The sequence below is a fragment of the Suncus etruscus genome, chromosome 11 (genome assembly GCF_024139225.1).
Source record: "Suncus etruscus isolate mSunEtr1 chromosome 11, mSunEtr1.pri.cur, whole genome shotgun sequence".
In the NCBI taxonomy this organism is placed as follows: Eukaryota; Metazoa; Chordata; class Mammalia; order Eulipotyphla; family Soricidae; genus Suncus; species Suncus etruscus.
This window is the reverse complement of record NC_064858.1, coordinates 79704893-79724537: the sequence shown is the minus strand read 5'-3', so window position 1 is coordinate 79724537 and position 19645 is coordinate 79704893. Positions and strand designations below refer to the sequence as shown.

At 47.9% G+C, this 19645-nt stretch overlaps 2 protein-coding genes across 2 annotated transcripts in view; both read right to left on the bottom strand.

Annotated features, from left to right (window-relative positions):
• ESPL1 (extra spindle pole bodies like 1, separase) overlaps positions 1-3635 on the bottom strand; it is a 36278-nt gene extending 32643 nt beyond the window's left edge. Inside the window, exon 1 of the mRNA XM_049783347.1 lies at positions 3555-3635. Within this exon, the coding sequence (XP_049639304.1) occupies positions 3555-3635 (81 nt within the window). The remainder of the gene's footprint in view (positions 1-3554) is intronic.
• A 9771-nt stretch (positions 3636-13406) lies between these two features.
• On the bottom strand, positions 13407-15909 carry MFSD5 (major facilitator superfamily domain containing 5). The gene is made up of 2 exons (XM_049783485.1): positions 15761-15909; positions 13407-15010 (listed from the first exon to the last, which is right to left on the bottom strand). The coding sequence occupies exon 2, from the start codon at positions 14990-14992 to the stop codon at positions 13640-13642; it is 1353 nt and encodes a 450-aa protein (XP_049639442.1). The 5' UTR covers positions 14993-15010; positions 15761-15909; the 3' UTR covers positions 13407-13639.
• Positions 15910-19645: the final 3736 nt, after the last annotated feature.

Here is a 19645-nt window from a genome sequence, read left to right as displayed (position 1 = left end):
TGCTTATGATTGAACCATGTCATGGGGATTGTTGGACTTGTTCTTACGGCCCCCATATGCGCCAATAACGCCACTTGGCATTGCTCCATTTTGCATAGGCACATTAAAATGGGAAAATACTATACATACTTTGGAACACACAAAGTTGTAGTGCAAAGGGACCTTACACTCTGAACATTGACATAACGACCTGGCACAGGCCTCAGAAGAAAGGGCATTTTCCATTCACCCCTGAACCAGGGAAGCCATCCACGAAACATCCAGGTTTGTCTATAACATCACCTAGAAGCAATCCTCTACCACAGAAGACCCTACACTGCTCAGACATCGACCTACTCAAGAGACTTTCCTTAACACTGAGAAGACTTAACAACAGCAACGACCTGCTTACAATACAGGGCTTCCTGCATTACCCTTTAATAGTGAGGTGAAACAAGAAGACGCTCCACACCCTGACTTCAATGTAGGATATACAGATTCCAGGATCTTTAATACAGAAACATGATACCAACAACAGAGTCTGTGTGAAAAATAAAAGTGTGTTGGCACTACAGACAATGTCTTGGATTGGACGATCTAGCGTGCCTGGAGCCTAGAGTTGGTCTTATGCCAGGAAACTTCAGGGGTAGGGTCTCTTTGTATTTAGGCCAAGGTTATTCCTTTCCATGCCCCTCATATTTTGGTGGGCCTATGCAAACAACAATTGCCATTCTAACACCGTTTTTACTGTGCTCCTTTGACTCTAATCCTTAAAAAAAAAAAACATTTGGGGCCGGGCGGTGGCGCTAAAGGTAAGGTGCCTGCCTTGCCTGCGCTAGCCTTGGACGGACCGCGGTTCGATCCCCCGGTGTCCCATATGGTCCCCCAAGCCAGGAGCAACTTCTGAGCACATAGCCAGGAGTAACCCCTGTGCATTACCGGGTGTGGCCCAAAAACCAAAAAAAAAAAAAAAAAAACATTTAAAATTTGAGGTTAACTTAAGCTAATATGCATGTACATGGAAATGTAAAAAATACTATGCCTCTAATGTTTAAGGAGTTATGTAAGTTTTATGGCTTTAGATTGCCTTGTGTGCTGTTAAGAAATATTATAATGTGTTACAATCTGGGGACTTGAGGGACAAAGTAATTGTACATGGATTCTGTTTTATTTATCTTAATGTTCTTTGGCTGAAAGTTCAAAGTTAAGATATCAGCAAGGGGACTTCTCCTGACATGTTATGGGTGATTGTCCTTCCACTGTAACTTTACCTTGTCCTCTTTCTTTACATCTTTGTTCTCATAATTAAAAATAAAAAAAAATAAAAAAAAAAAAAAAAAAAAAAAGAAAGTAGCCTTCCGGGGCGGAGAGATAGCATGGAGGTAAGGCATTTGCCTTTCATGCAGGAGGTCCCATATGGTCCCCCGTGCCTGCCAGGAGCAATTTCTGAGTCTAGAGCCAGGAATTACCCCTGAGCACTGCCGGGTGTGACCCAAAAACCACAAAAAAAAATAAAAATAAAAATAAAAATTAGCCTTCCTTTTATCCTCTTAACTCCTAACTGATACCTATTCTATTCTAAGGTTATAAACCACCTAAAGCTATGTGTATTTGTTTTAAAATCAAACAATGTACATTGATAGTTCCTGTACTTTGTAAGAAACAAATGTTGGCATTCCTTTTATGATATGATTCTCTTTACCCTTTATATACTCCCTTGCCTGAAGATTAAATTTGTCGCACTCCTGCCAGAAATGTGTTGACCCCACATACACTGCGTGTGGTATTATTTCATATTTCAAATTCATCCGCTCGTGTACCCATTTTCCTCTCGTGAAAGGACTATGACTCACGAGAACTGCTAAGACGCAACAAGTCTGCAGCAATATGGGATGTCAGGGATTGAACCCAGGTCCATACGGGGGTGTGGGGGCACCCCACATGCACAGCAAATGTCCTACTGCTGTGCTATCACTCAGGCCCATGGTACTTGTCTTATAATTGACTGACCTAGGTTCAATTCCTGGCTCTGCATATGTTCCCTTGAGAGCTGCCAGGAATGCCAGGAGTGATTGATCTCTGAGCACAAAACAAGGAGTAAGCTTTAAGAACTGCCAGGTGTGGCCCCAAAACGAAACAAAAATAAAAATAAAATTTAAAATTCATATTAAAAAATTAAGTAGATTAGTTGGCAATGAATTTCAGGTGAATTTCATTAAGGCTGAATTCATAAATGACTCATTAAGTGACAATTCAGGTAGCCCCAATTTGACAACACTCCAGGCATGGATTTCATGGCAGGGCAGCTTAGAAAAATTCAAGACTTGGGGGCTGGAGAGATAGCATGGAGGTAAGGCGTTTGCCTTTCATGCAGGAGGTCATCGGTTCGAATCCCAGCGTCCCATATGGTCCTCCCAGGCAATTTCTGAGCCTGGAGCCAGGAATAACCCCTGAGCACTGCCGGGTGTGACCCAAAAACCACACACAAAAAAAAAAGAAAAAGAAAAATTCAAGACTTGGGCCAGAATGATAGTACAGTGGGAAAGGCACTTGCCTTGCATGCAGCCAACCCAGGTTCCATCCCTAGCATCTCATATAGTTCATGGAGCCCACCATGAGTGAGTCTTGAATGCAGTGCTAGGAGGAACCCCTGAGCACCACTGAATGTGGCCCAAAAACCAAAATTAAAAAATAAATAAAAAGAAAAAAAATCCAAGACTAGCTTTAAAGGGCTGGAGAGAAAGCTGAAGTTAATGCTTTAGCTTCAGGAGTGTTGAGCTGAACTCTAGAACCCTATGGATGACTGACCCCCCCCCCCCCCAAGCATGGCTCTAGACCTTGTACAATCAGCTTTGAAGAAGCCAGAGGCCTACACTCTCTACTTTATCTCAATAGTGCCAACCACTCCTTTTCCTTGAACTTGATGGGACACACTCCACTCCTGGGAGTGCTCACACCCCAACATAGGGATTGCCATTCCTTTCCTTTTGGAAATCTCTCTGCTCTTTCTGGAGGTAAAGCTTGCATTCCCTCTCTTCTGTCTCCCCCGCTCGTAGTTGCTAAAAGTTCTTTACTCTGTTATTTGTCTCCTCCTGAAACCTGAAATTCGTGTGTGTGTGTGTGTGTGTGTGTGTGTGTGTGTGTGTGTGTGTGTGTGTGAGAGAGAGAGAGAGAGAGAGAGAGAGAGACAGAGACAGAGACAGAGAGAGAGACAGAGAGAGAGAGACTTGAGGTGCTCAAGGATCACTCGTAGCTAGGGAGTGATCCTATGGAATGAGGGATTGAACCCTGGTCAGCTGAGTGCAAGGCAAACAACCTGCCCATCGTACTATCATTTGGGCCCCTCCTGAAATTCTTTCCTACAGAAACAGATAAAAAGCCAAAAAAAGAGAAAATCGCAGAAATCTGGATGGCGAACAGGGACCTCAATGTCCTCTGCAGAGAAGCTGAGGCATGCGAGGTGGCAAGGAAAGCAGAGCCACTCTCTCTCTCTCTCCCTCATACCTACCTCTCTTCAACCCCACGCCTCCACCCCCAACTGTCAGTTATACCCAGAGCCCAAACAGCACTCCCACCTTCAAGTCAAGCAGCAAGCTTTCAGCCTCCTTTTGGCTCTTTAGCAGAGTCTCAAAGTCGACGCCTTTGAAGCTCCTCATGGCGTCGGCGAGCTAGGGAAAAAGAAAAAAAAAAATTGGGGTGCTGTAGGCCAATGCCTCAAGGAGCTCAAGAGGGTGAAGAAGGCCCCGAAGGCCCCTGACCTGGGAAGCAAAGAATCCTATGAGAAATCCTAGGCTGGATGGGGTTGGGAGTCGGGGGTACGGGGACCCCGTTTTCAGGCGGTCGTTTCCACTGTTCCCCCTTCTCCCCTCCGCTCCAGGGCCTTACACCAGTCTCCCCACCCCAACCCTCCAACCGTCCTCCCTGCAGGCCTGCACTGGGCGCTTCGGCACCCGCTAGGACCTCCCGAGTCTCCCAGTTTTCCAAGCCCGGTCGCTTTTTAAAGTCACTGCTGGTACCCCACTTTTCTTCATCGCACACAGAAGTTCACAGCCCCTCCGGCCCTCAACGCACCCGAAGCTACCCGGCTTTCTCAAGCCCAGGAATCGAATCTCAGGCCCACCTTCAGAGCTCAACAAGGCTCCCAAAACTACAGCCTCGCGTCTTCCGCGCCAGGCCTTCCTTTCAAATATCCGCGGCGACCAATCAGGGGGCGCACGTGACACCGGTCGGTCGCGGGGCACGCTGGGAGATGTAGTCCAGCGGTTCAGGCACGCTGCTGGTTCTGGGCGCTCAAGGCCTCTGGAGGGCGCGGGTTCTCTCATTTCACGCTCCCTGCTGTTACTTAGGGTCTCTGCTCTTGCTTGAATCGCTTTTTTCCCACTTCTCCCTCTTCAAACCTGGAGGAAGGCGGGTAAATACCTAAAAGAATAGATAGAGGACTGGCCGCAGAGATAGCACAGAGGTAGGGCATTTATTTGCCTTGCCTGCGGCCTACCCAGGAGGGAGCAGGGTTCCTTTCCTCGCATCCCTTATGGTCCCCCCACACCCCCAAGACTGCCAGAAGCAATTTTTGAGCAATTTCAGGTCCAGGAGTTATGCCTGAGCGCCGCCCAGTGAGGCCCAAAAGTAAAAACAAAAACAAAGTATAGATATAGGACAGTTAAGAGAACTTGGAAATTGAAGCAAATTTAGTTTATTAGGGGGATGGCTATAAGGGAATAGACTTTCATGGAATCCTTTAAAAATACAGTTTTCTAGGAGCAACGACATCAATTTCTCTGACTTTTCAGCCTTCCAACTTAGCTTTCCCTCCAATGATTGTAGTTGAGAGTTTAGGAAGACAGTCACCTTTCTTACTGGGTATAGAGTAGGGGGACTAAAGGAGCTGTGAGTGACAGGAAACTGGAAAAATTCTTTGGGGTCTTTTAGGCTTTTTTGTTTGGTTTGGTTTGAGCCACACCCAGCGATGCTCAGGAGTAACAACTAGCTCTGGGTTCAGGAATTACTCCTGGCAGTGCTCTTTCTTTTTTCTTTTTCTTTTTTTCTTTTGGTTTTGGGTCACACCCGGCAGTGCTCAGGGGTTACTCCTGGCTCTACGCTCAGAAATCGCTCCTGGCAGACTCAGGGGACCATATGGGATGCTGGAATTCGAACCACCGTCCCTCTGCATGCAAGGCAAACACCCTACCTCCATACTATCTGGCCCTGGCAGTGCTTTCTTTAAAAAAGAAAATTATTTACTGATTGGTTTTTGAGCCACACCCACTGGCAGGCTGGGGAAACTTACTGGTGCTGGGAATCAAACTGATCCCTCTGGGGTGTGCACCCTACCGCTGTGCTGCTGTGCTATCTCTCGGCCCATTCCTTGAAGTGTTGAGGACCATACCAACTCAGCTTGGTGCAAGATAAGCACCCTGCTACCTGGATCTTTTGGCCTTTAATGACATGTTCAATAAATACTAAACTCCTCCCCAAACATACAAATATAGTTGATTCTGCTTCTCTTTTCTTCCTCCAGTCAAAAATTCATCTCACTGATCTGGTCTTTAGAGTTAATTTCCTAATGAACTCTAGAACTTTCCTCTGTTACTCTTTTCTTTTAAAACTTTATTTATGTATGTATTTATTGATCTATTGATTAATTGGTTTTTGGGCCACACCTAGTGGCACTCAGGGGTTACTCCTGGGAGAAACTCTGGCAGGCTGGGGGACCATATAGGACACCGGGAATGGAACTGGGTCCCTCCTGGGTCTACGGCATGCAAGATAAAGCAACAGCCCTACTGCTGTGCTATCTCTCCGGCCCCTGTCACTCTTTTTTTTTTTTTTTTTTTTACCACCACCAACCTCTTTGAAGAGCTGAAAGTCTAGAAAGGAAGACAATTTAAAAATAAAAGTCCTGGGGGCCGGGAAGGTGGCGCTACAGATTAGGTGTCTGCCTTGCAAGCGGATGGACCGCGGTTCGATCCCCCGGTGTCCCATATGGTCCCCCAAGCCAGGGGTGATTTCTGAGCGCATAGCCAGGAGGAACCCCTGAGCGTCAAACGGGTGTGGCCCAAAAACCAAAAATAAAAAAAAATAAAAGTCCTGGGGCCCGGAGAGATAGCACAGCGGCGTTTGCCTTGCAAGCAGCCGATCCAGGACCAAAGGTGGTTGGTTCGAATCCCGGTGTCCCATATGGTCCCCCGTGCCTGCCAGGAGCTATTTCTGAGCAGACAGCCAGGAGTAACCCCTGAGCACCGCCGGGTGTGGCCCAAAAACCAAAAAAAATAAATAAATAAATAAATAAAAGTCCTGAAAGATGGTACAGGGATTTTGCCTTTGCCTCACATGCAAACACTTCCCTGCACCACATTTGGTTCCTCCAGCACTGCAGGATGTGACCCAACTTCCAACCCCAAATAAATAGATAAAACCCAAGATTAGTGAAGTAGCTCAATAGGCTAAGCATAGGCTTTGCAGGAGGGAAGTCCAGTTTGCTCCCGGGCACTGCATAGTCCCCCCAGCAGGTCCTCCCTGCTGGAAGCAACCACTGTCCCCCAAGCTATATCTCTTGAGTACCATATGGTGTAACCCCAAAACCAAAAAAATAAAGAATAGAAATCCAAAATACTAACAATGACATGTCCAGAGAATCTCAATGAGGATACAATGATAAGTTGGTATGTTAAAGGTGATCTTAACACAGGTGCTCAATGTGTCATAGACATGATGACATTTCTCTTCTGGGACAAAAGTCATGAGAGGTCATCATCAATTTCTTTCAGAACTCATGTCCTCATGTCCTCTTGCTAAATACCTGAGCAATCAGTGTTCACATATTGTAAAGCATTCTAGGACTTTATCACTACATATTATATCTACTTGATCCTAAACTCAAGAAAGAATTTAGCCATTTTCTTTCCTTCTCTCTGGGTTCTTTCTCTTTATTGTTGGGCCATACTCAGCAGTGTGCAAGCTATTCCTGACTGTGCTCAGGGGTGACTGCTGACTGTGTTCAGAGAACCATATGTTTTTTTGTTTTTGTTTTTGTGCCACATCCAGTGGTGCTCAGGGATTACTGTTGGCAGGCTGGGGAGATCACTCGAGATGCTGGAAATTAAACCCAGATGAGCCACAAGGCAAGCGCCCTACGCACTATACTATCTCTCTGACCTCAAAGGGAACCATATGTTGTGTCAGGGACTCGAAAGGAAATCAGCCACATGCAAAGCAAATGCCTTATACTGTCGACAATATCTCTCCAGTCCTTCCTTTCTTTTTTTTTTTTTTTTTTTTCTTTTCCTATAGGGGCTGTTTTGGAGGTTAATTCTATTGATACTAGGAAACTATGTAGATGAAACATGTGGCTGTGGAGTCAGATAAATAGTAAAGAGGGTTGGATGTTTGCCCTGTACGTGGCTGAACTGAGTTTGATCCTTAGCATCCCAAATGGTTCCCTGAACATCATCAGGAGTGATCTATGAACACAGAGGAAGGACTACTTGGGTGTGGTGCAAAATCCCAAAACAAACAAACTTAGGGGTTCCTCATGTGCTCCAACCCTTGAGATACCTCCCCTTGCCCAAAATTCTTTTTTTTTTTTTTAATTCCCCTTCTACTTTTTATAAGATATAAGAAAGTACTTGTGGGGCTGGAGAGATAGCATGGAGGTAAGCTGTTTGTCTTTCATGCAGGAGGTCATCGGTTCGAATCCCAACGTCCCATATGGTCCCCCGTGCCTGCCAGGAGCAATTTCTGAGCCTGGAGCCAGGAATAACCCGAGCACAGCCGGGTGTGACCCAAAAACCACACCAAAAAAAAATACTTGTTTTCATTTGTTGTTGTTTTGGAACCATACTCAGTGATGTTCAGGGGTTACTCCTAGCTCTGCATTCAGGAATTACTTCTGGTGGTGCTCAGGAACTATATGGGATGCTTGGAATAGAACCTGGGTAGGCACATGCAACAAAGCTCCTTATCCACTGGACTATCTCTCCAGACCAGTTTATTTGTTGTTGTTGTTGTTGTTGTTGTTTCTGTTTTGTTTTTGGTCAAACCTGGCTGTGCTCAGGGCTTACTCCTGGCTCAGCACTCAGGTATCACTCCTGGTGGGGGCCAAATTTGAGAATCAAGATATCAGTGAATTAGTATAAAACTGGCACATCACTTGATTACTTTCTTGAACCCCAAGTTTGTAAAGAGGCATAGAATGCTGAAAGAACTTTGTGTTTTTTTAGTTTTGTTTTTGGGCCATACCTTGCAAAGCTCAGGGGACCATATAAGATACTGGAGACTAAAACCAGGTCAGCTGGTCAGCTATATGCAAGGCAAGTACGCAAGTACGTTACCCACTCTACTATTTATTGCTGTAGCCCCTGGAAGAGGTTTTATTTTTTATTATTATTAGTTTTTGATTTATGGGTCACACCTGGCGGCACTCAGGGGTTACTCCTAGCTCTGTGCTCAGAAATTGCTCCTGGCTGGCTTGGGGGATCATATGGGATACTGGGATTCAAACCAGGGTCCGTCCTGTGTTGGCCGAGTGCAAGGCAAACGCCTTACTAGTGTGCTATCTCTCTGGCCCCCTTGTTTATTTATTTTTAGTCACACACAGTGGTTGTAACCACACACCCCATTTCCTCCAGTGTAATCTTACCTGCTAATAGATCCTCCCATTTCTGGGAGGGTCTTGGAAGGTTATAAAAGGTTTTGCCTGAGGGGCAAAGGGGGATTTGGCCAGGATGGAGTACGGAGAAGGAGCAGGAGAAAAAAAAGACAAGTTAGTATGTAGGGCTGAATAAGGATCCAGCGTAAATGGTTATGATAGACCACACATGTGGTGGCTAGGGCATAAATAAAGCTGATATTTCCTGAAGCCTGCCTGTGAGGGGGTTTTCTCCTCACCGCCACCCCAAAGGGAGTTGCAGAGCCACATGTCATGGCCTGGAGGAGAAGGCCTCCATCACCATCCACCACCATCCAAGCCCATCCAAAGGGCTTGATGCAACAACAGTGTTCAGGGATCACTCCTGATTGTGCTCAGAGGAACATATGTAATGTCTGGAATCAAATTGGAGTTTGCTGCATACAAGGCAAGTTCTTTAACCCCTAGACTAATCTTTTTTTTTTGAGGGGGGCGCGACACCTGGCAGTGCTCAGGGGTGACCCCCAGCTCTGTGCTCAGAAAATACTCCTGGCAGGCTTGGGGGACCACATGGGATGCCGGGGATTTAACCCAGGTCAACTGCATGCAAGGCAAATGTCCTACCTGCTGTACTATATCTCCAGCCCCTACTCTGCACTATCTTTTTAACTCCTGTGGAATAAGATTTTAACTTCAGTCTGGACAGAGGAACAGATGTTAGTGCCAGCTCAATTTTCTTTTTTTTGATGATAGGAAACAGAACTCTGGACTTCAAACTTGTAAAGTTCTGGCTTTAAAAATATAGTTCAGGGGCCGGGAAGGTGGCACTACAGGTTAGGTGTCTGCCTTGCAAGCAGATGGACCGCGGTTCGATCCCCCGGTGTCCCATATGGTTCCCCCAAGCCAGGGGTGATTTCTGAGCACATAGCCAGGAGAAACCCCTGAGCGTCAAACGGGTGTGGCCCAAAAACCAAAAAAAAAAAAAAAAAAAAATATATATATATATATAGTTCAAATCAGTCCAAGGGTTGAACTATATCTCTGGCCTTCAATTTCTCAGCAGTGGTCAGGGATTTCTTGTAGCAGTATGTACTGCAAGCATCCAGTATATTGTATTATTTTTGTTTGTTTGTTTGTTTTTTTGTTTTTGGGCCACACCCGGCGTTGCTCAGGGGTTACTCCTGGTTGTCTGCTCAGAAATAGCTCCTGCAGTATATTGTATTCTTTACTGATGCCTCAATTTACTATTTTTTTCTGAAAAGGGGACAGTATCTGTAATTCACAATAATTAAAGAAAAATTAAAAATAACCACATTGGGGCCTGAGAGATAGCATGGAGGTAGGGCGTTTGCCTTGCATGCAGAAGGTCGGTGGCTCAAATCCCGGCATTCCATATGGTCCCCAGAGCCTGCCAGGAGCAATTTCTGAGCGTAGAGCCAGGAGTATCCCCTGACCATGGCTGGGTGTGACCCAAAAACAAAACAAAAAAAGCTCCATATTTGGGACCTGAAAGATAGTAAAGCAGGTATGACACCTGCTTTGCATGCACCTGACTCAGGTTCAATCCCAGCTCCATGTGTTGTTTCCCTGAGCCAACCAGGAGTGCACAGGCAGAAGTAAGCATCACTGGAGTGGTCCCCCACAATTAAAATAAATAAAAGATCCATATCAAATAATAGTGTTTCCAGCTGGATAGAAATCAGAAAAGCAGGATCCTCTTAGTGAAGAAAGATGATGGTGTGTATCAAGCCTGACACCAAGCTGACCTTCCCACTTGAGGAAAAGGAAATGAGTTCAAGTGGATCTAACTGACACCCTTCTCAGCTGCTCATATACCCCAAAGTAGGCCTCTCAGAGAGCTTCATACTTGTTTGGGCTAGGACCAAGAATAAACATTCCTGAGAATCGCCCAACTACTGGGATGCATTGGAAAGCTCTGTACTCTATGCATCTCTATCTACACAGTATCACCCCAAAATCCAGACATGGATTGAAAAATAAATTTTTGGTTTTTTTGGAGGGGGGGTCACACCCAGCAGCGCTCAGGGGTTACTCCTGCCTCTGCACTCAGAAATCACTCCTGGCAGGCTCGGGGGACTATATGGGATGCCAGGATTCGAACTAGGGTCTGTCCATTATTGGCCATGTGCAAGACAAATGCCTTACCACTATGCTATCGCTCTGGCCCCCCTCCCAAAAAAAATTTTTTTTTATTTTTGGGCCACACCCAGCGGTGCTCAGGGGTTATTCCTGGCTGTCTGCTCAGAAATAGCTCCTGGCAGGCATGGGGGACCATATGGGACACCGGGATTCGAACCAACCACGTTTGGTCCTGGATCGGCTGCTTGCAAGGCAAACGCCGCTGTGCTATCTCTCCGGGCCCCCCCCCAAAAAATTTTTTTAATAAATGTAGAAGCAAACATTTGTTTTTGTTTTTGGGCCACACCCGGCGATGCTCAGGGGTTACTCCTGGCTGTCTGCTCAGAAATAGCTCCTGGCAGGCACAGGGGACCATATGGGACACTGGGATTCAAACCAACCACCTTTGATCATGGATTGGCTGCTTGCAAGGCAAACGCTGCTGTGCTATCTCTCCGGGCCCAGAAGCAAACATTTATGTAGTGTTTACATTGGGTGCCAAATTTGTTTTGTTTTGGGTTTTGGGCCACACCCAGTGGTACTCAAGGATTATTCAGGAACTACTCCTGATGGTGCTGGAGAGACTTAGCACCACTCTCTCTCTACAGACTAAAAGGGCAACTCAAAGTCAGATGTGAATAGTCTAACCCTCTTGATATTTACTGAGCAGTCCTAAGCTAAACCCCATGTGTGTGTATGTATGGGGAGAGACAAATGAATGAGATAGCTTCTTCCTGTCTCACCGAGATCATATTATGGTAGGGACAGATGAAAAGTCTATAGATAACTACAAAATATACCTAGTTTGAACTCAACAGGCAGTAAAAGGAAGTAAAGTTACTGCAACAGAATCTATCTCAGCCTCAAGATGGGGGAAGGAAAAGCTATGTTTTCCTGTACGTAAGCTAAACTTTACTCCTTGAAGCCTCGGTAGAGGAAGATTGTTTTTGCTGCTCCAAATAGGGACCTGAGACCACCACCCATTCCTTCCCCTCAGCCTCACCCTCAAGCCCATCTAACCCGCACCAGCTGACACTGTATCTCACAATCTCACACAAGTTGGCACTTGCAAGTCTTTGAATCTTACATCTCCAGTCTGGAAAGTAGTCTGGGTCCCAGGAAAGGTTGGCAATCCCTTGCCAGAACAGGTAGATCCCCAATGCCCTTCTCTAGCACATTCTAGGACACGCCCTTGAGCCTACTCTTCCTCAGTCCCCACCCTCCTTAGCTGGCTCTGACTTCCCCTGAGAAGCCCAGGTTTTGGTGGGAGGAGAAAAGGCAGATATAATCAGAGGTGGGGCAGGGAGGGGCCCACAGAACTGGTGTTCCCACTGGTAGTGTTTCCTGCCCTGATGGCTCCTTCACCCTCATTCAGGCTGGGTGTGGAAGAGTCAGGTACAGACAAGATATCCCAGTCCCTCACCTGTTCATTGCTCTCTTCCTTGAGCAGCTTTTTACTAGCTTTCATGCAAAGCTTCAGAACCTGGTGAGCCCAGGTAATGCTAGACCAAAATGGTATATTCAGGGCCAGAGAGATAGGACAGGGAGTGAGGAGTTTGCCCTGTACGTGGCCAATTTTTTTTTTCTGTCTTTCTTTTTTTGGTTTTTGGGTCACACCTGGCAGCCCTCAGGGGTTACTCCTTGCTCTATGCTCAGAAATCGCGCCTGGCAGGTTTGGGGAACCATATAGGATGCTGGGATTCGAACCACCGACCTTCTGCATGCAAGGCTAACGTCCTACCTCCATGCTATCTCTCCAGCCCCCTTAACTGTAAACTTTTATTTATTTTGGTTTTTGGGTCACACCTGGCAGCCCTCAGGGGTTACTCCTGGCTCTATGCTCAGAAATTGCTCCTGACAGGCTTGGGGGACCATATGGGATGCCGGGATTCTAAATACCATCCTTCTGCATGCAAGGCAAACGCCCCACCTCTATGCTATCTCTCTGGCCCATGTCGACCCTATTTCAATATTCAGCACCATATATGGTCTCTGGAGTTGATCCTAGCACTTATTTCCTTCTACCCCGAATACCAGTTGGAGTGACAACCACCACCACCACTCCCAAGTACTATGCTTAGAGTAGCTCCCCTCCTCACTACTCCAGGTTTAGCCCAGAATAAAACAAATCAAAAGCAGGCCAGGCCTCTGGAATCTTTGCTCAGTGGCTTCAGCTTTCCCCACATGTTCCAGAGATTCTTTCACCCTGGAAAAGGAGCAAGGTTTTTGTTCAACAATTAAAGGAAAGTACCTGTCCCCAGGGCAGAGATCTGGATAGAGTTGGAACCTCGGGCATTTCCCACCCAGCCCTGAGAGCTGATTCCAGCAGCTCTGTTTAAACTGGAGACTGTGGGCTGGAACAGGTAGGGTGTAAACCTGCCTTGCATGCAGCCAGCCTACCCAGGTTTGATGACCTGGTTTCAATCCGTGGCATTCCATATGGTCCCGAGCCCACCAGGAGTGATTCCTGAGTGCAGAGTCAGGAATAACCAACCCCTGAGCATTGCCAGGTGTAGCCCCTAAACAAATAAATAATTGGAGACAGTTTCAGTAAGGTTAGAAACCCACATCTGCTGATAACCAGACCCTATGCTCAAACTCCAACTACCTACTCTATCAGAATCTACTTGGGGAGAGGGAAGAACAGGTAAGAGTGAATAAATCAGATGATTCAAAGTATTTATTTTTAAATGAGAGGGAAGAAAGGGAGTAACAAAGAGCAATGTTTGGCATCTTTCCTGGCCATCAACCCCATGCACTTCCCAACACAAAGCACTGATAGGGGGGCCCTTGGAAAGGGCCAGAGCATCATAAAGTCAGTAACAGTGAGATCTGTGCAACCCTAGGGAGGCAGGGCTCAATAGTCCATCTCAGTCCCCTTGTCCTAACCCAAGGTTAGAGTTCAGGGACATAGGGCTCTCCAGTGGGTGAGGGCACTCGAAGTTCAGCATCGTGTCTGACCACTGTAAAGAGCCCCACCACTGCCAACAGAGCCATAACCATAACAGCGGAGCAGATACTGAACATGTTCTGAGTGCCCGTCTTCCGGTCGCTGTCATGGAGGACCAGGAGACCCAGACAGGCCAGTAAGTGCAGGGGTACACGGAACCAGTTAAGCACACCAGCTTGCTCGGTCTCTGGAATCACCTTTCTTCGCAGGAAGCTCATGCTGGGAAAGTACAGCCCGCAGGCCAATTCAATCAGTAGGAAGGCTATGAAGGATTCCACCGGGCTCTCCTGGCCTGGGCTGGTGGAGAAAGTCAACATGAAGAGGGAGAAGACAACAATAAGGACAGCGAGGGAGAGCAGGTGCATGGGCTGAAGGTGATATCTCTTGGAGGTGGCGATGCGGTACAGGGAAGAGCCGAGCAGACTGGCTGCCATAAAGCTGGAAAAGACGATGCCCAATGGGGCCCCATGTGGGTCCAGCACAGGTGTCCAAAGGAAGACAAAGATGAAGATCACGCTCTCAAATAGGGCCTGTATGGTGCCAAGCAGCAGTACTCGGCGGTCATTTAAAAGGCAGCGCAGGCCACCAGCACAGGTCTTTGAGAAGGCACGCTGTCGCTCATAGTTTTCGCCCCAGTTTCTAAGGGCCAAAGCCCCGACCAGAGCCAGAAGGGGAATGGCAACTACAAAGGGTGCTACAGGTCCCAGGCCCATCCAGGAGGCCACAGCCTCGGCTGCCACACCTGCCGCAATAGCCAGCACATGGTTCCAGAAGGCAGCTCGGGCAAAGGTAGCTGGGATCCACTCAGCTGGGAAGTCATGCCGCTCCACATGCTCGTGGATGTACCAAGCCTCAAAGGCAGAGAAGAGCAGGGCTGTGGACAGCCCTCCCAGAGCTCGGCCCACCAGCAGCACAAAGTAATCCTGAGAGAGTTTGGTTAAACAGCAGAGAGAGTAAGTGAGGGAGAAGAGGACACAAGACTTCTTGCGACCCAGCCAGTCCACCAGAGAAGAGGACACAAGTCCAAAGAGCACTGTGGAGGCAAGGCCACAGACATAGAGGATGGCAATTTGCCCCTCCAGAAAGTGGTAATGCTGATACAACTTATAGAGGTAGGGGGCCTGGAGCCAGTCAGCTGCCAATGCCAGGAAATAAACCTGATAGAAGTCCAATTGAAACTGAAGAAAGGAAGGGTTGCTACAGGCCCTTCCAAAGGCCTTAGCCCGGCATCTCGACAGCTCCAACCCCAGACAGGAGAACAGGAGGACCACCAGGGCAAAGTAGGCAGTCACCAGCATGACGGGCCCCGGGACGACCTGGGGAGAAAAGAGGGGTGCAGAATCACAGCCATTGCTCAGATAGAACTGTCATGGGTACCTAAGCCTAAGGCAGCCCCACCCCACCCCTTGCCTGGCGAACTTCCCCACCCAAGTTCACTCCCCCGGATTTCAGACTGGAGGGACCAGTTGGGTGGGTGGAAGGAGTACCCCACCTGAGCCTTCTCCTATGAGGCTGGGAGGGCTAAGTGTGATGGGGGAGACTTAAACCTTTATCCCACCCTTACCTGGCAAAACCAAAGTGGGCGTCCCTCCAAAAACTCCAGCCCCTCCAGTCCTAAAGGGCCCGCAGGTTTTGCAGACTTCTACGACCTCCCATGCTTTTTCTTTTTCTTTTTTTTTTTTTTTTTTGTTTTTTGGGCCACACCCGTTTGACGCTCAGGGGTTACTCCTGGCTATGTGCTCAGAAATCGCCCCTGGCTTGGGGGGACCATATGGGACGCCGGGGGATCGAACCGCGGTCCTTCCTTGGCTAGCGCTTGCAAGGCAGACACCTTACCTCCAGCGCCACCTACCCGGCCCCTCCCATGCTTTTTCTAGGGGGCACATCTGTGCCCTCAAAAGTCTCGGTATCAGTCCTGAGCATCCATCCGACCCGTGCGAGCCGAGCCTCTTTAGTGACTGCGGGATCCTGAGCATGCAACCCGTCCCCCACTTCTCCAGGTCCCCAGCCACCCCCAGCGCCCCCTAGCCCCGACCCAGGACCTCCCCCAGAACCCCCAATCTCACCTGATGCCCCCGTTTGCGGGGACGCTCCGGACTCGTCGGGCTCCAGGCCGCCCGGCCTGCCCTGCCCGCTCTACCTTCGGCTCGGGCTCCGGCCGCGCGCCCGCCCCTCGCAGGCTGGCTTCCGGGAACCGAGAAGGCCTCTGGGCGCCGCCATGATGGTCCGTCACGTGACGTGCCGTCCCGCCCAGGCCACGCCCCCTTGGCGTCCCCTCTTGGGGCCTGCTGGGCTCCCGTTCCCAGTGAGCCTCCTCTACTCTCCTCCCTTGCTTGACACCTGCTCCTTCCAGTACCTCGGAATCCAGACCCGTTTTCTCTTGTCCTCGCTCCAGCGGGTCGGAGAGGGCAGTTATGTCCTGGCTAAGGCCCGCATGGCCGTGCACAGGGCAGGATCTGGCTGAGGAGCGTTTCACGGCCCTGTGCTCCCCCTGGGCTCCAGGACTCCCACATTTCCCACCTTTGTTGCTCTTTGTTCTAGGCAGGGACTTGCAGCTCAGAAGTCCGGTGTGGCCCACACACCTGAGGGAAGAGCAGTGCGGTGGTCAGGACCTGGACAGCAAAAGAGCCCACCCCTGTGACTTATTTAATCAAGTGTGGCCTTAGGCGGTTGAGCCAGTGTCATTGGCTCAAGTGGTAGGAAAACAGTGCCCAAATTAAACACAGACACACACAGACACAGACACACACACACACACACACACACACACACACACACACACACACACACACACCGACTAAAGGGGCCAGAGCAATAAATTGCATGCAGTCAACCTAGATTAGGTCCCTGGCTTCCCACGAGTGATAGCATCTGCAATTAGCTGTTGGCCTATTTATTTAACTTCTCAGCCTTGGCATTATTAGCTTGTTTTCACAGCCATGCCCCTCGGTGCTCAGGGGCTTCTCAATACTCAGTGCTCAAGATTGAACCCTGTTGATGCTGGAAGAACCATAAGCAGTGCTAGGAATCTACGCAAGCTGGCCCTTGGCAAGGCAAATGCCTACCTTTTGTATTATCTCCCAACCCCAGCCTTGCTATTATTATTTGCTGTGAGCCCTTCCAATGGCTCTCATTCCACTAAGCTAAAAGCTAACCAGTTAAAAAAAAAAAAAAAAAAAAAAAAACCTATGTTCTCTGTCCCTTCTCTACTGCTCAATCCGTTCTCTCTATTGGTCCTGAAGTCTAGAGCAACTTTGCAAACTGCCCTATTCTAGGGTTCAGAAATGCACTTCCTTCCCTCAGTTCCTTCAGTTCTCTGCTCAAGTGTCACCTTATCAGAAAGGTCTTTCTTGGTCATTCTATTGGTTTTTATTTTTCTTTGTTCTTGGGCCACACCCTACTGTGTTCAGGGGTTACTCCTGGTTCTGAGCTCAAATCGCTCTTGTCAGGCTCAGGGAACTATATGGTATGCCAGGGATCAAACCCAGTTCGTCCTGGGTCAGACGCGTGCAAGGCAAATGTGCTATTACTCTAACCCCAAGGTCATTTCTATTTAAAAGAGCAACAAGGGGCTTGAGTAGTAGCACAGTGGTAGGACATTTGCCTGGCACGCGGCTGACCAGGGACAGACCTGGATTAAATTCCCAATCCCATATGGTCCCCCAAGCCTGCCAAAAGCAACTTCTTTTTTTTTTTTTCCCTTTGGTTTTTGGGTCACACCCAGCATCACTCAGGGATTACTCCAGAAATCGCTCCTGGTAGGCTCGGGGGACCATATGGGATGCCAGGATTCGAACCACTGTCCTTCTGCATGGAAGGCAAACGCTCTACCTCCATGCTATCTCTCTGGACCCCAAAAGCAACTTCTGAACGCAGTCAGGAGTAACCCCAGAGCCAGGAGTAATCCCTGAGCACCACTGGGTGTGACCAAAAAAAAAAAAAAAAGAAAAGAAAAGAAAGAAAGAAAGGAAACACCACCTCACCTCTATAAGATCTCTGCTTTCGGGGCCGGAGAGATAGCATGGAGGTAAGGCATTTGCCTTTCATGCAGAAGGTCATTAGTTCAAATTCAGCTTCCCATATGGTCCCCGTGCCTGCCAGGAACAATTTCTTTTTTTTTTTTTCGGCGGTGCTCAGAGGTTACTCCTGGCTGTCTGCTCAGAAATAGCTCCTGGCAGGCACGGGGGACCATATGGGACACCGGGATTCGAACCAACCACTTTTGATCCTGGATCGGCTGCTTGCAAGGCAAACGCCGCTGTGCCATCTCTCCGGGCCCCCAGGAACAATTTCTAAGCATGGAGGCAGGAGTTTCCCCTGAGCACAGCCGGGTGTGACCCAAAAACCACAAAAAAAAAAAAAAAAAGGCAAAAGAAATCTCTGCTTCTCTGCTTTCCTTCCAATTCTTTCTTTGCTGCATTTTCTTTAGAGTATTTAACATCATCTGACTCTATATATTTGATTTATTTGAGCTATTTCTTCTCCTTACAGATTTAGGTTTTTTTTTTTTTTTTTTTTTTTTTTGGTTTTTGGGCCACACCTGGTGGTGCTCAGGGTTTACTCCTGGCTGTCTGCTCAGAAATGGCTCCTCAGGCACAGGCACGGGGAACCATATGGGACACCGGGATTCGAACCAACCACCTTTGGTCCTGGATCGGCTGCTTGCAAGGCAAACACCACTGTGCTATCTCTCCGGGCCCCAGATTTAGGTTTTGTACACTTTGTACACACTTTTTTCTTTGTACACACTTTCAACAACACTTGTACCTAACAATAGTTGCTGGTATATAAATGGTGCTGGAGGTACCATGGGTAGGCACTTGCTTTACACTCAGCCAACCCAAATTTAGTCTCAAGTACCACACACATATAGACAGCTGAATCCTGTCAGGAGTAGTCCGTGAGCCCAGTCAGGTGTGGACTAAAACCCAAAAAAGAAAAAACAATTTTTTTTTTTTTGACTTTTGGGTCACACCCAGCAGTGCTCAGGGGTTACTCCTGACTCAGAAATAGCTCCTGGCAGGCTCCGGAGACCATATGAGATGCCGGGATTTGAACCACCGTCCTTCTGCATGAAAGGCAAACGCCCTACCTTCATGCTATCTCTCTGGTCCCAGAAAAACAATTCCTTTTTTTAGAAAAACAATTATTTTCAATAAACATTTGATGAATAAGTGAGTATGTCAATCTGTGTAAATAAAAAAAAAGGTGTCCTGCTATCAATTGGTTAACATTTATCAGTTATTATGTAACTAAGCCCTTTTAAGAAGCCCTCAGCCTACTACAACAGATTAACTGTCACAACAATTACTATTATTATCCTAGAGTGGGAAAGATTTGTTAACATGCCTAGAGTCACATGGTAAGAGGGAGAGTGGGAACTGGGTCTCGGATCTGATACCATTCTTACATGGTTTCTAAGATAAATGAATTCAGAGCCGAAACATGCCCCATAAATTCAGTCACTGTATTTGCATTTGGCCAGTTCCATAGATTGAATCTATTCTCAAAAGATGTAAACAACGCTATGAAATATGATGGGTTGGGCCGGCGAGATAGCATGGAGGTAAGGCGTACCTTGCATACAGAAGGACAGTAGTTTGAATCCCAGCATCGCATATGGTCCCCTGAACCTGCCAGGAGTGATTTCTGAGCATAGAGCCAGGAGTTACCCCTGAGCACTTCTGGGTGGGACCCAAAAACCAGAAAGAAAGGAAGGAAGGAAGGAAGGAAGGAAGGAAGGAAGGAAGGAAGGAAGGAAGGAAGGAAGGAAGGAAGGAAGGAAGGAAGGAAGGAAGGAAGGAAGGAAGGAAGGAAGGAAGGAAGGAAGGAAGGAAGGAAGGAAGGAAGGAGGAGGAAGGAAGGAAGGAGAAGGAAGGAAGGAAGGAAGGAAGGAAGGAAGGAAGGAAGGAAGGAAGGAAGGAAGGAAGGAGGAGGAAGGAAGGAAGGAA